General features: G+C 40.9%; 1 protein-coding gene across 1 annotated transcript in view; it reads right to left on the reverse strand.

Annotated features, from left to right (window-relative positions):
- Window positions 1-16,559, reverse strand: part of csmd2 (CUB and Sushi multiple domains 2) — a 602,495-nt gene that overhangs the window by 298,564 nt on the left and 287,372 nt on the right. The window contains exon 22 of the mRNA XM_072548527.1: window positions 9,767-9,958. Within this exon, the coding sequence (XP_072404628.1) occupies window positions 9,767-9,958 (192 nt within the window). The remainder of the gene's footprint in view (window positions 1-9,766; window positions 9,959-16,559) is intronic.

Raw genomic sequence — 16,559 nt, forward strand, 5'->3', positions numbered from 1 at the left:
AGATACTGTCTAAGGATCTTGTACATAGTACACACTGCTGCTACTGAGTGTCGGTGGTGGAGGGAGTGGATATAATGGCAATCAAGTGGGCTGCTTTGTCCTGGACACGCCCACCAAACAACCCCACTGTCCTGTGGCTGACCACTTCAACTCCCTGCTCCCCATCTCCATCAAGGAAATGCAAGTCCTGGGTCTCCTCCACTGCCAACTCAAAGCCACGCGCCAACTGGAGGAAGAATGCCTCACCTTCCACCTTGGGACACGGCATCAATATCGACTTTCTAAATCACAGATCCAACTCTCCAACTCAGCACTGCCCTCTTGACCTGTCCTACCTGTCCATCTTCCTTCCCACCTATCTGGTCCACTTTCCCCACCGACCTATCACAATTAACCCCCACCTGCATCCACCTATCACTTTCCCACTTACCTTCAATCCCAGCCCCGCCCCACTATTTATCTCTCATTCTCCTTCCCCTCCACATTCCTGATGAAGGGCTTATGCTCAAAACATTGACTCTCTTGCTCCTTAGATGCTGCCTGACCTACTGTGCTTTTCCAGTGCTATCCTTTTCGACTTGGATTCTCCAGCATCTGTAATCCTCACTTTCTCCGCGGGGTCAAATGTCTTGAATGTCATTGGGTCTGCACTCATCCAGACAAGTGGGGAGTATTCCTTTACATTCCTGATTTGTGCTTTATACATGGTGGACAGGCTTTTAGGAGTCGGAGGTGAGTTACCGGCCACTATATTCCTAGCCTCTGACCTGTCCTTTTCGCACTGTGTTTAAGTATACAAAGGGAACTTCAATTGTCCAAAGGATGTGGGCAGGGAGTATTTTGTTTGCTTAAACAAATTTTGGATAATTGAATGCCAGTTTAACATAGTTTAGCTGAGCATCGGGATCTTGCAATCTTATTGGATAATCTGATATTCAGATAATCAAATGCTGGGTAATCGAGGTTCCTCTGTTTAGAGGGGATTCAGCGACAGTAACACCGTTGAATATCAAGGGGTGGTGGTAAGATTGTCTCTTGTTGATGAAGATCATAGCCTGGCATTTGTGTGGCGTGGATGTTACTTGCCACTTGTCAGCCCATGCCTGGATATTGTCCAGATCTTGTTGCATTGAGACACGGACTGCTTCAGTGCCTGTGGAGTTTCAAATGGTGCTGAACACTGAGCAATCATCGGCAAACATCCCCACTTCTGACTTTATGATGGAGGAAAGGTCATTGATGATGCAGCTGAAGATGGTTGGGCGTAGGATACCAAACTGAGGAACTGCTGCAGACATGTTCTGGAGCTGAGGTGACCGACCTCGAACAACCAATTTGCAAGAAACAGTAAGAAACATTTGACAACTCATTGTGCAACAATGGTATGGTTGATAATATCTTATTTATGGCTTCCTTCTGTGCTGTCTTCATTCTGATAATCCCTTTTGTTTGCACAATAATTTGTGAAGCTTTTGGACAGTGATATATTGTAAATATGGACTGGATTTTGGAGGAGTAGTAATCTCTTGCAGATTGCCACTGCAGCCTTTCTTTCTGAAACTGCACTCTCAGAAATGTGGATCCATTTTTCTATTCTGACAGTTCTCTCATAGTCTGGAAGAGCCAGGCGAACACTATATTCTGAAATTTAAAGGTACTGATAACCACTTTTATCAGTTGCTGTCAAATGATAAATCCGTATGGTAAGAGAGGCTAGGGTGCCAGTGAGGTAGCTTGTTAGATAAACTGGATAGGTGCCAGTGTGCCAGGTTAGTAGGGTGTTGGGTGGGTGGGAAGTAGAGTTCTAGCGTGTAAAACTAGGGTAAGCGATGCAGTGATTACAGGATGGGTGGCAAAGAAAGGGCGGTCTGAAGGAATTTACTTGCAAATCTGTTCCTTTTCACCTTTTTCACATGCTGACTGCATTGAGCATATAATTGCACAGTTTTTGTTCCTTAAACTATGTCAAATTGATTTTGTTGCATAAGGAAACAGTGAAAAATGGGTTATTGTTCATTTATATTGGCTCCAACCATTGTACTAATGTCATACACAGTCGAAGAGTGGGGTCAAGGCCTTCTACTCTAGCTTTTGAGGGAGCAGATGTCTCTGCACCAGCACCCAAAGATTCTTTGTAGCAAAGTGGGATTAGCACACCTGGGAATCCCAAACTGATGAGGATTTACACTGGTACAGCTCAGTATGGAAGTAATATGCTGCAGCTGCAGAATTGTTGGGTCTTTAGCTTTGTAGTCTATTGATGTCTTTTTTTCCAACAGAATCACAAGTATAGTTTCAGGTACTATTCACTTTGTTAACTAAGAAATGGAAAATACAAGCAAAAATGTGATAATGAGAATTTTTTTGTATGATGATTGAAGGATAAAAATTATCCAGGGCACCAGAGATAATTCCTCTGCTCTTCATCAAAACAGTGCCATGGGATCCTTCCTATCTTGCAGGGTGACCATTGTGTGAAGTCTTAAAGATTGCACCTCCAACATTGGGTATCAGTCTTGATATTTGTGCTAAGTTTTGGATTGGAATTTGAATCTACTACTATCTATTTAGGAGCTGACATTGTTATCAACTGAATGACAGCTGACACTGATAGATTAAGGATTTGAACATCAGAGGGAACATTTTCAGTTTGACGCTTTGAACAACATTGAAAAACAAAATGAACTAGAAAAGAATTTGGGTAAGTAGGAGGGTGTGAGATAGAATAATGAAAGCAGAGCCCTGGCTAAACTGCAATGTTAGTGTGTATGAATGGGAGTACCACCAGGAAAATGTTGGAATATGCAAGTTTGGAGGTCAAAAAGGGATTGTTGAGAGTTTCATTAGGGGTCAAGATAATCAAAATGTTAGAGATAGAAATAGGTATTCATTATGACATGCGGGAAATAGCTTTTGGGGTTCAGTTCAGGTCCGTGTAGCACACAAGGTTACAAACACATTGGTTTAGCATGAGACATTTGCTGGAGTAAAGAATGGAAGTCAGTAGTGAAACTATACTCTTTTCAATGGGAGCTATAGATGAGAGATCCAGTTCTCCCAATCTTTATTTGTAAGAAACTGTAGCTCTTACACGATTTGAAATGAGCCAAGTGTGACCATGCAAGAATAGTCAAGAAAGGTGCAGTGAAATAGACCATAGTGGCATTGAGATGTATGTGGAAACGAATAAAGCTGCCAAAGAACAGCATGTAAATTAGGCTTGAGCTGGTGACTGAAGAACGATGATTGGGATGCTCCCAGGTTGACAGGGTGGAGTGAAAACAGAAACTACGGGAGATGTTATCTCCAAAGGAATATGCAAGGAATATCAGAATCAAGACGTTTGCATTTTATGATGTCTTGGTGGAGGAGTCTGATCAAATGGAAGTAATGCACTGATATCATTTCATTAAAATTAGCCAATGGATTTATGTAAGTAAATTCTTACATGACATTTATTCATAACAATTTTGCCTTTTAACTGGCAAGTAGGTGGGTCTGGGTAATCCAAGATGGAGGACGGGAAACGTTTCTGGCTGTGACAGCTGCTCCTTTTTTTGAGGTAGTTTAGGTGTTGGAGGTGATTTCCTTGAATTCCAGGAGTAGCAGTTACTGTTTTATATGCTGTTGCATTGTTTTGAAACTTTGGAAAAAAAAGTCAAAACAAGAGCAGTTTTAAAAGAGAGAAGAACAGACAAAGGAAGCACATGGTGAGGTCAGTGCAGGAGAGAGAGAGAGAGAGAAAGAAACTGACACTGCCTTTGCTGTTTGAATTCAGATCACTGGACATCGGAGTGTGTCTGGGAAAATTAACAAACAGTGAAATTCATAAGTGGTCTTGGAGAAACTCTTTTGGTGAAGTTCACAGCACAGTATCAGATAGGTTACTTGTTTTAGGTGGCCTACAGAAAGTCTGCAGCAGTGAGTAGAGTGGGTTCTTCATTGATTATATGTTTTTTGAGATATGTCTCTTGATTAAACTTAAAATATAAGCCATAACTATTAATTTAACCTGAGGCAGTATTTTATAGAGGCATAAGACAGTGTTATTTTCTGGGTCTGTAGATTGTGAAGGAGTAAAATGGCCTTTAGTAGAGCGATATGTGCTTCTTGTCAGATGTGGGAGTTTAAAGAGAGTTTAAGGGTTACTGCAGATTATATCTGCAATAAATACTGTTGGTTGCGAATCTTATCAGATCAAATGGATCGGTTGGAGAGACAGTTAGAAGCAATGAGGAATTTGCAACAGCAACAGTATGTGATGGATGGCAGTCATAAAAAGTGGGGGGGGGGGAGTCTCAGAACCAGTCACATAGATGGATTAACTCCAGGAAAGTTAAAAGAGATAGGCACCTAGTGCAGGTGTGTTCTGTGGCTATACCCATTTCAAACAGATATGCTATTTTGAAAAATATAGGGAGTGATGGGTTCTCAGGTGAATGTAGCATGAACAACCAAGTTTCTGGTTTTGAGACTGGCTCTAATGCAATTTGGGTACGTCGGGTTCCAAGAGATTAGTTGTGTTCGGGGATTCACTTGTGCAAGGTAGACAGACATTTCTGTGGCCAACAGCAAAAAATCAGAATGGTGTGTTGCTTCCCTGATGTCAGGATCAAAGATGTCTCAGAGAGAGTGCTGAATGTTCTCAAGGGGGAGAGGGGCCAGCAAGAGGTCATTGTCCACATTGGAATCAACGACATAGGAAGGGAAAATGTTGAGATTCAGAAGGGAGATTACAGAGATTTAGGCAGGAATTCAAAAAGGAAGTCCTCGAGAGTAGTAATATTTGGATTACTCCAGGAGCTACGAGCTAGTGAGGGCAGGAATAAGTGGATAGAACAGATGAATGCATGGCTGAGGAGCTGGTGTATGGGAGAAGGATTCACATTTTTAGATCATTGGAATATCTTTTGGGGTAGAAGTGACCTGTACAAGAAGGATGGATTGCACCTAAATCGGAAGGGGACAAATATACTGGCAGGGAGATTTGCTCGAGCTGCTCGGGAGGATTTAAACGAATAAGGTGGGGGGGGGGGGGTGGTGGGACGGAGGGAGATAGTGAAGAAATAGATCAATCTGAGACTGCTATAGTTGAGAACAGAGCAAGTCAAACAACCAGGGCAGGCAGGGACAAGGACTAATAAATTAAACTGCATTTATTTCAATGCAAGGGGCCTAACAGGGAAGGCAGATGAGCTCAGGGCATGGTTAGGAACATTGGACTGGGATATCATAGCAATTACAGAAACATGGCTCAGGGATGGGCAGGACTGGCAGCTTAATTGTTCCAGGATACAACTGCTACAGGAAGGATAGAAAGGGAGGCAAGAGAGGAGGGGGAGTAGCGTTTTTGTTAAGGGATAGCATTACAGCTGTGCGGAGGGAGGATATTCCTGGAAATATACCTAGGGAAGTTATTTGAGTGGAACTGAGAAATAAGAAAGGGATGATCACCTTATTGGGATTGTATTATAGACCCCCTAATAGAGGGAAGTTGAGAAACAAACTTATAAGAAGATCTCACCAATCTGTAAGAATAATAGGGTGGTTATGGTAGGGGATTTTAACTTTCCAAACATAGATTGGGACTGCCATAGTGTTAAGGGTTTAGATGGAGAGGAATTTGTTAAGTGTGTGCAAGAAAATTATCTGATTCAGTATGTGGACGTACCTACCAGAGAAGGTGCAAAACTTAATCTACTCTTGTGAAATAAGGCAGGGCACGTGACTGAGATGTCAATGGGGGAGCACTTTGGGGCCAGTGACCATAGTTGTATTAGATTTAAAATAGTGATGGAAAAGGATAGATCATATCTAAAAGTTGAAGTTCTAAATTGGAGAAATGCCAATTTCGATGGGATTAGGCCAAAACTTTCAAAAGCTGATTGGGGGCAGATGTTCACAGGTAAAGGGACGGCTGGAAAATGTGAAGCCTTCAGAAATGAGATAACGAGAGTCTACAGACAGTATATTCCTGTTCAGGTGAAAGGAAAGGCTGGTTACTATAGGGAATGCTGGATGACTAAAGAAATTCAGGGTTTGGTTAAGAAAAAGAAGGAAACATATGTAAGGCAAAGACAGGCTAGATCGAGTGAATCCTTAGAAGAGTATAAAGGCAGTAGGAATATACTTAAGAGGGAAATCAAGAGAGCAAAAATGGTACATGAGATAGCTTTGGCAAATAAAATTAAGGAGAATCTAAAGGGTATTTACAAATATATTAAGGACAAAAGGGTAACTAGGGAGAGAATAAGGCCCCTTAAAGATCAGCAAGGCGGCCTTTGTGTGGCGCCGCAGAAAACGGGGGAGATACTAAACGAGTATTTTGCAGCAGCATTTACTGCGGAAAAGGATATGGAAGATACAGACTGTAGGGAAATAGATGGTGACACCTTGAAAAATGTCCGTATTACAGAGGAGGAAATGCTGGATGCCTTGAAATGCGTAAAGGTGGATAAATCCACAGGACCTGATCAGGTGTACCCTATAACTCTGTGGGAAGCTAGAGAAGTGATTGCTGGGCCTCTTGCTGAGATATTTGTATCATCGATAGACACAGGTGTGATACCGGAAGACTGGAGGTTGGCTAACGTGGTGCCATTGTTTAAGAAGGACAAGCCAGGTATCTATAGACCAGTGAGTCTGACGTCGGTGGTGGGCAAGTTGTTGGAGGGAATCCTGAGGGACAGGATGTACATGTATTTGGAAAGGCAAGGACTGATTAGGGATAGTCAACATGGCTTGTGTGTGGGAAATCATGTCTCACAAACTTTATTGAGTTTTTTGAAGAAGTAACAACGAAGATTGATGAGGGCAGAGTGGTAAATATGTTCTATATGGACTTCAGTAAGGTGTTTGATAAGGTTCCCCATGGGAGGCTGATTAGCAAGGTTAGATCTTATGGAATACAGGGAGAACTAGCCATTTATACAGAACTGGCTCAAAGGTAGAAGACAGACGGTGGTGGTGGAGGGTTGTTTTCAGACTGGAGGCTTGTGACCAGTGGAGTGCCACAAGGTTCAGTGCTGGATCCTCTACTTTTTGTCATTTACGTAAATGATTTGGATGTGAGCATAAGAGGTACAGTTATTAAGTTTGTACATGACACCAAAATTGGAGGTGTAGTGGAGAGTGAAGAAGGTTACCTCAGATTACAATAGGATTTTGACCAGAATGGCCAATGGGCTGAGAAGTGGCAAATGGAGTTTAATTCAGATAAATGTGAGGTGCTGCATTTTGGGAAAGCAAATCTTAGCAGGACTTATACACTTAATGGTAAGGTCCTAGGGAGTGTTGCTGAACAAAGAGACCTTGGAGTGCAGGTTCATAGCTCCTTGAAAGTGGAGTCACAGGTCGATAGGATAGTGAACAAAGTGTTTGGTATGCTTTCCTTTATTGGTCAGAGTATTGAGTACAGGAGTTGGGAGGTCATGTTGCAGCTGTACAGGACATTGATTAGGCCACTGTTGGAATATTGGATGCAAATCTGGTGTCCTTCCTGTCGGAAAGATGTTGTGAAGTAGAGGATTTAAATCCAGAATTCAACAAAATGAATTATTCATAAATTATTTCCTGCATGGCACAGGAACTTCCATGAGCTTATGAACTTAAACCAAAATCTAAACAAAGAAATCTGAAAATTATATTGATCATTTTTGATTAAAAGTAATGAAACAGTTCCTAAAAGATTGCAAGAAAAAAAAGTTGATGCCAATGAACAAGGTAATAGTGCCCACAAAAATACAAAACAAGTCATGATGCACTTTCATGCTGATGCCAATTGTCTCTCTCCATTCCATGGAATCTTGGTTTATGCCATTTCTTCCCACCCAGCAATTTAGCGCTTTATGTAGTTGAAAAGAAGGATTATGTGAAATCTATATTTTTTAAACAGTTCTTGTTTTGTTTTGTAAAAAAATAAAGTTTTTCTACTCAATTAAGTAGGCAAAGGCAAATTAATCCTTCTTTACATTTAAATCATTTGTACATACATTGTTGGTATGATGAGAATTCCCTATCGTTAAGGAACACCATTGTTTTATTTTCTGCTTTCTGATTAATATTTCTCAGATGCAGAACTAGTGTCAGATTTAATCAAGTGGCCAGTCAACTGTTACTGCTAATGGTGTAACTTTGCTCGCTGAGCTGGAAGGTTCGTTTTCAGATGTTTTGTCACCATACTAGGTAACATTGTCAGTGAGCCTCCGGATGAAGCACTGGTGGCATAGCCCGCTTTCTATTTATGCCTTTAAGTTTCCTTAGGTTGGTGACATCATTTCCTGTGGTGATGCCATTTCTAGCTTTTTTTCTCAGGGTTTGGTAAATGTGATCCAAGTCAATGTGTTTGTTGATAGAGTTCTGGTTGGAATGCCATTTACCACCTCCTGAGAAAAAGAACCACAAATGGCGTTACCACAGGAAATGACATCACCAACCCAACAAAACCTAAACTCAAAAATAGAAAGTGGGCCATGCCACCAGTGCTTCATCCGGAGGCTCACTGATAATGTTACCTAGCATGGTGATGAAACATCAGAAAACAAACCTTTCAGCTCAGCGAACAAACCTACATCCAGAACCTCAACCTGAGCTACAAATCTTCTCAAAACTCATTACCACTAATGTCGGACGTGAATAAAAGGATTCAGCATTCCCAAACTGATTTGGCCTCGGAGTATGACAAGCAAAAGTATCAATACTGGCGATGTACGAGATGGCATCATTAAATAGCATGACTATGTAATACCAAAATCAGTTGGGACAGACAATCATAATTCAACTAACGAGATACATGTCTTAGAATTGAGCTCTTCAAATATTTTCAAATGGACACTTCTTGTGCTCCTGCTGCATTGCTCCATTTTAGTTGTGGGATTACTATGAATTTGGGAAGCATTCCCATCCACATTTAAGACTGGTAGAACATAATTCATTCCTAGATGGAAGCAAACCAATATCATTCATGATACAGTAAAATGCAGTCAATAGGATGGGAGTAAAAAGCTTCAATGAAAGAACAATTTGTTGGACTGAATGGTCTGTCTTTGCGAATCTCGAAGTTTCTTAACTTCCTAATTTTACAATTAAGTACACAAGCTAATGAATAAATTAACCATGCTAACAAGATCAAAGCTAATCCAATCTTTAAAGTGAAGCAAATGAAGATTGGCAAATCACTCCCTGAGGTGAAGAAACTATTGACTCCTAGCTGACAGGCAAACAGCAAGGTGCGAATTCCCATTAGCAGTATCAATATTAACATGGAGGTTGGTGAGAAGTATAATCCACAACAGTGGGAGGACTGGACAGATGACAGGCACCAATTAGAGAAAGAGAAGAATAGGTTATTTCCTAAATCAATCGCAATTTGATACCTGAAATTTAACAAGGATGTTATTAACAAGAAAGCTCACTAAATGAGATCAAACATACGATTTGATCATTACCATTGAACAGTTTGCTTGATAAGAACAATCAGTTAATAGATGCAGCTTCCTTCGCAGAATAGTATCCCTTTTAATATTTGTGTTGATTTTTTCAAGATCATTTCAAGTTATTGGCTTTATTATTAGATAAGTTTCTTCAAACAAGAAACAGCTTGATGAAATACAGTGTTAGTTTAAAAATAGAACTGCTGTTTAGTTACCTTATGGAGCCTTTTCAGTAATCAATTTCAAGTACTGTGTTAAAAATAGTCTTTAAAACATGCTCCAAACAGTCTGAAAAGCACAGCGTCTACTTAGCTAAGAGACAGGAAAATCAATACCTATGCATGTGGGCGGATCAGGCTGCCAGAAGAATCTATTGTCAATCTGGACACACGTGATGGTAGCTGTTCCTTGTAGGGCATATCCAGGGTCACATTGAAACACAATTGAATCTTGTGGCTCTCTGCTGTCTCCACTTCGAGTGCCATTCTGAGGAACCCCAGGGTCATTGCACGAAGTAGCTCTGGAAACTGTAACGGTACACAATAGTTAAAAATCATAGTCAACGAAGTTGTGGATCCTCTTTAACGCACACTACTGCAAGTTCCAAGAAGCATGCTTACCATACATGTCTGTCCTCATATTTCAACTATTGATTTTGATAACTGCTTTTACTATGTTTTAATATGTGGGAGTGCACAGGACTAGTACATTGAGATACCTTGAGGTGCTTAACATACCTGTGGTTCATAATGGGGTAGAACACATTTTTTAATTGTAATTTGATATGAAACAAAAATATATCTTGCAGGTATGCAAGTGTGACAAAAGCAGTTGACTGAGATGGTTGTGACAAGACTATAGGAGTTTGCATGAGATTATTTAAAGTTTAAAATATTTTTCCGATTTATTCCTGGCTTATGGGCATCAGTAAGGCCAGTCTTCTCACCCAACTCTAATCACCCTCAAAAAGGAAGTGGCAAGCTGCTTTCTTGAACTAGTGCAGTCCCTGTGGCGAAATTATTCCACAATGTCAGAAAGTAGAAAGTTGCAAGATTATGACATGGTAAAATAATTCAAGTTGGCACACTGTATGCATTAGAGAGTAATTTGGAAATTATTGTGTTTCCTGACCTGATCATTATATCTTTCTTCTGTTAGAAATGGTGGGGTTTAGAAGAATTGCCAAATGACTGTCTTTCAACCCTGGAAGTACTGAATGCACTCACATATATATAAATATTTCAAGTCTTCCTGTATATGGCTTTCTGTGGAAAATTTATGGCAGATCAAGGTAACAAAAAGGCAGGTGTTATAGTGGAAGGAATAAGATATCTACTTATTACCTACTTGGACTTCATCAAGACCTTTGACAAGGTGCCGGGCAGGAGGCTCCTGAGCAAGATAGAGGCAAGGTTTTATAGGCAAGGTGCTAGCATGGATCAAAGCTTGGCTCTCTGGCAGATAGCTCAGAGTGGGGATAAAAGGGTCTTTCTCAGGATGGCAGCTGGTGACAAGTAGCATTCTACAAGGGTCAGTGTTGGGATCACAACTTTTCACTTTATACATTAATGATCTGGATGAAGGAACTGAGGGCATTCTGGCTAAGTTTACAGATGATACAAAGATAGATAGAGGGACATTGAGGGGTTGGGAAGGCTGCAGAAAGATTTGGACAGGTTAGGAGAGTGGGCAAAGAAGTGGCAGATGGTGTACAACATGAGAAAGTGTGAGGTCATAAGCTTTGGTAGGAAGAATAGAGGCAAGGACTATTTTCTAAATAGGGAGAAAATTCAGAAGGTTGAAATGCAAAGAATCTTGGAAGTTCTAGTCCAGGACTTTGTCAATGTAAACTTGCAGGTTGAGTTAGAAATTAGGAAGGCAAATATAATGTAGGCATTTATTTTGAGAGGAATTGAAAATAAATGCAGGAATGTACTTCTGAGGTGCTATAATGCACTGGTCAGTCCACATTTGCAGTATTGTGCATAATTTTGGGCCTTATAAATCTGAAAGGATGTACAGGCTCTGGAGGAGGTTCAGAGGAGGTTCACGAGAATGGTCCCAGGAATGAAAGGCTGAAAATATGAGGAACTTTTGTGGACTCTGGGTCTCTACCCGATGGAGTGTAGAAGGTTGAGGGGGGATCTAATTGAAACAGAATACTGAATGGTCTGAACAGAGTAGATGTTGGGAAGATGTTTCCCTTGGTAGGAGAGGCTAGGACCTGAGGGCACAGCCTTAGGAAGATCCTTCAGCACAGAGATAAGGAGAAACTTCTTCAGCCAGACAGTGGTGAATCTATGGAATTCATTACCACAGAAGGCTGTGGAGGCCAGGTCACTGAGTATATTTAAACTGAGATAGATGGGCTTTTGGTTGTCAAGGGGATGAAGGGTTATGGGGAAAAGGTGGGAGAATGGGTTTGAGAAACTTTTCAGCCATGATTGAATGACTTGATGGGCTGAATGGCCTAATTTCTGCTCCTATGTCTTTTGATCTTATGGTCTTATGTCAGCTCTGAAACAGGAGAATTTTAATTTTAGAACATAGAACATAGAACATAGAACATTACAGCGCAGTACAGGCCCTTCGGCCCTCGATGTTGCGCCGATCAAAGCCCACCTAACCTACACTAACCCACTATCCTCCATATACCTATCCAATGCCCGCTTAAATACCCATAAAGAGGGAGAGTCCACTACTGCTACTGGCAGGGCATTCCATGAACATGGGATTCTGCTCAGTTCAAATGCCTTCCATGTCTCACTCTGTGCCCATGAGAACTGTATTATATATACACAATGTCATGTTGTGGCTTGTTCTTCCCAAGTCTCTACATTGTCAGAGTGACTCATGGATTTTTAAAGCCACTATTCAGTTCTTGCCCCATTGGCTAAATTTCACAGATATGTAAATACGAGTGCTATACATGGTCCATCTTTGAATTCAAACACAGCTGGCATACCTAATGCAAGCGCATTGTCAGGAACACAATAAAAATGATTATGTACACTTTTTTTTGGTAAGGGGCTGTCTCACTTATCACACAACTGTGAATTTAATGATTGCTTTGGTTTGCTTCCTCTGTGCTTCAGGCGTGACTTAGCTTGTAGCGATGCAACAATTTGACAAGAAATTCACAAAGCAGACCTGTCATTTGGACTGGAAACTATCCAAAATGCTCCAGTTCTTTTATTTATTGAACATTCACTGAAACAGGATGTACTTACTTTAGTTTATCAACACAGCTGCTTCAAAACACCTTTTTAATCATTTTAAAGGGGTATAGTTTTCACAAAAATGGGTTTGCCATTTGGTTGATGAGTAACCAATTATGAGAATATCATCAACAAGTACTTACTGAATCATATCACCCCAGTTAACTAATTCACCTCCTACACAATCTGGATGAGCAACTCCCCAAAACTACTCTCCTGATGATTTAACCGCAAAGAAATTTTGATGTTCAAATGTATTCTTAAAGGGGTCTTTTTCCTCCCCTCCTACACCATTGAGCTTTACTTGATTGTTCCACTCGTGTTGTCTATGGTTGCCTTGCTGTTACAGGAGTGGAATTATCTTTTTCTGGTTTTTGCTGATATCAGGAGGTGGAGGAGAGAATTTCTTCATCTGTCTGGAAGCTCCTACTAACAACATCTAAAAATGTGGCCACCACAGTGGCCATTAAATCATGTTCTGTCCCTCACCGGAGGGATGTATGGGGACAGGAGCCCATTAAATTGTCAAAGGTAAACAATTTCAGGCAATATAATTCTTAATTATCCATCCTGTCTGAGTGCATTATAAATCTGGCTTTAAATATGATATCTATTCAACAGAAGCAGGTACACTTGCTACGGTGGAAACACTACTGAATACCATTGAAAGGTGAACATTGACTCGTAAGCTCCTGAGACCACATTCAAGACAGAACATTAGTCGATGACAGGCAGCAAAAGATTTCTCTCACTATTCATCATTTCCAACACTAAGAAAGTCGTGAAAAAATGGCAGATTATTATCAACAGTGTTGTAATACTAGGTATCTGAGCACAAACATATTCTTGTCGTTAAATGTGATCAATAACATTTTATAGTCATCATATTTTGAAACGAATAAATGTCCCACCATTGGTGCAATTGCAGTGCAATTTCAAAAGGTCTTGTTTCCAGTGGGGAACACAGGCTTTTGAGGAGCACAACCTGGTGTTAGTGATTCTTCAGACTCATTCTCCCTTAAATGCTTTCTGTTGTTCTACTTCCTATTCATCATTTCCTCTTGCACTGCAAATGTACAATTTTAAATACTGCTAAAAGATTTAACTTGCTCACACAGAACCAAAACTTTTTAACAATTTTTATCGCACTGCATGTAGCTACTTTCAAATAATCAAGGTTCACAACGTCTTACACTACTGAAAGCAATCAGTTCACTTCCTTTCATCTTGCCTCCAATTAGAGTTCACCACATCCTAAGTGTCAGATAATGGGTAAGTCCCTTTAGGCTAATGAATGGCATACACCATCAATGTTGCATACTGACAAGAGGGACTCTTGGAATCAGTGTGGAGCCTGCAGACTTCCAGGAATTCTGTACCCTACTCTCTTATGTGTAAACCGTAAATGGCAAATAAAGGCTGTTTCTCAAAAGTAAGAGGACAGAGGTGGACATGGGTACAAATGCAACTTTTAAAAGACATCTGGATAAGCACACGTATATAAAAGATTTGGAGGGTGTAGCAGGTAGGACGAGTTTAGTTGGGATTATGTTTGGCATGGACTGGTTGGACCAAAGGCTCTGTTTCCAAGCTGTATGACTCTTTGGTTATGATTCTTTCTTTATCCTTGGAATGACCTTATTACAATAAGTTGCATGACAAACTAGCCAGATGGGATCATAGAACATAGAACATAGAACATAGAACATAGAACATAGAACAATACAGCACAGAACAGGCCCTTCGGCCCACGATATTGTGCCGAACTTCTAACCTAGATAATGGATCCTTCCGCAATCCATTAAACTGGCCTGTATTCAATATTGGGTCCCCAGTATGACAGATGACGTGGGAGCAAAGGAACAGGAGTAGGCCATTTAGTCCATCAAAACTGTCCCACCAGACATACTATCCCATTGTTACAGATAGTTTGAAATAAAATGTTACTTGTGAGGCGCTTATTTTTGCAGTGGTAGAATTATTGTTCCACCTTTGAAAAAAATGCCAACTTTTGCAGCATTCATAGAATCACAGAATCCCTATCGTGTGGAAACAGGCCCTTCGGCGCAACAAGTCTACACCGACCCTCTGAAGAGCACCCCACCCAAATCCACTCCTCATTACTCTACATTTATTTCTGACTAATTCACCTAACCTACAAATCCCTGAACACTATGGGCAATTTAACATGGCCAATTCACCTGACCTGCACATGTTTGGATTGTGGGAAGGAACCGGAGCACCCAGAGGAAACCCACACAGACACGGGGAGAATGTAGAAACTCCACATACACACTTGTCCGAGGCTGGAATCAAACTCGGATGCCTAGGCAGCAGTGCTAACCACCATGCGACCCCTTTCTTCCTTGAAGACATGGGATATTAGTTTTTAAAAGAAGTTTCATTAAACATCTCTACTTGGAAATGAGAATGTCAAAGGGCAGAACTAAATGGATTGTTTTTTTTAAGATTAAAGGTTTAATCTGTTTGTAATGCAGTACTATGAAGCTGTCTACACAAAAGGCTAAGAAATCACCCACTTGTTCTATTATTTTCTAATATGAGTTCCATCTTGGTAAAAATGTATTGTCAGCATTTGGCTATCTTGCTATTGGGGATGCAGCAAATTCAACATTAGCTGTGGAACCTTTCAAACTGCAAGCAGGGTTTTGAGCTCCTTGTTGCCTTTCATTTACAATCTCATCCTCTGCCAATTTGTTATCTCTGTCCTTGGCCTCACATACTGTTCCAAAGAACCTGAACTTCAGTTCAAGAGTCAGCACCTCATTCCTCAATTAAGCATTTGACAATCTTCCAGATTCTACACAGAGTTTAACAGTTTCACAGTTACAATCACCGCATCAACATCTTTTTAAGATAGCACCTATTGCCATTACTCCATTCACTTCTTCTACGCCCATCTTTCTCTATCTTTACTTATCCCCTTTTGCCTTGCAACACCATCCTGTTTGTTATTGAATCTCTACTGCCTGACGTGTTATTCCCAGACTTCCCTTTTTGTTCTATACTCACCTCCACCCTATTCTGTAATTGTTGAAAATCTATTACATCTCCAATCTTTTCCAATTCTGATGAAAGATCATCAAATAGAAATTGTGGGTGATACTTAATGGAGGAAAATAGAGTCTTTCCCACTGGGTGGAAAACTAGTGAGAGCCCAGAATCATCTCCTTTGGGGAGGGCTGTTGAATTATTTGCAAAAAAAGGCACTTTACTGGACAGGAATGGGGTCTCCGTGGGATTGGGAACTCTGACTGAAGATGTGCCCTCAAAGAGATGGTGGGCATGAGTTGAAACATACCTGCAGGGAAGCGGGGGTTGTTGCCTGTACTTCACTCAACTAAGGCCCAAAATCGCTGAGGAGCTGGTCTGGGTAAATGATGGTTGGGGGGATTTGCTGGGACATGGAGAGGGAGGTGTGGGGATAGACAGGGGAGCTGTAGGATGGAGTTGGCAACAAGGGTACGGGTGTGATCTCAGTGCCCCCTTCTAGACATCACGTCCCTCAGTCAGACACTAAGTCCCTTTGGACAGGGGATCCTGTGGAGGCCCACATGCAATCACAGCAGGGTTTACTTTTCAGACTTTCCATATGGCAGGTCTCCTGCTCCTGGGATGAAATCCTTAAATGGTTATTAATTTCCCACTTAAAGACTTTAATTAGTGATAAGACAGGAAGGGCTAGCCTGAGCCTTCCAACCAATGACTTAATTGGAGTAGTGGTGAGAAGTTGGAATTGTCCTCACCTACCATCAAACCCGCCACATGGGAGACCATTACTTGTTGTTCAGTGACTTTGTTTTTCCAAAGATGCTGCCTGACCTGCTGAACACTTACAGAATTTTCTATGTTCATTTCTGACTTCCGGAAACTAGCAGTATTGTTGTTG

Source organism: Chiloscyllium punctatum, chromosome 27 (genome assembly GCF_047496795.1).
Source record: "Chiloscyllium punctatum isolate Juve2018m chromosome 27, sChiPun1.3, whole genome shotgun sequence".
NCBI classification, from domain to species: domain Eukaryota; kingdom Metazoa; phylum Chordata; class Chondrichthyes; order Orectolobiformes; family Hemiscylliidae; genus Chiloscyllium; species Chiloscyllium punctatum.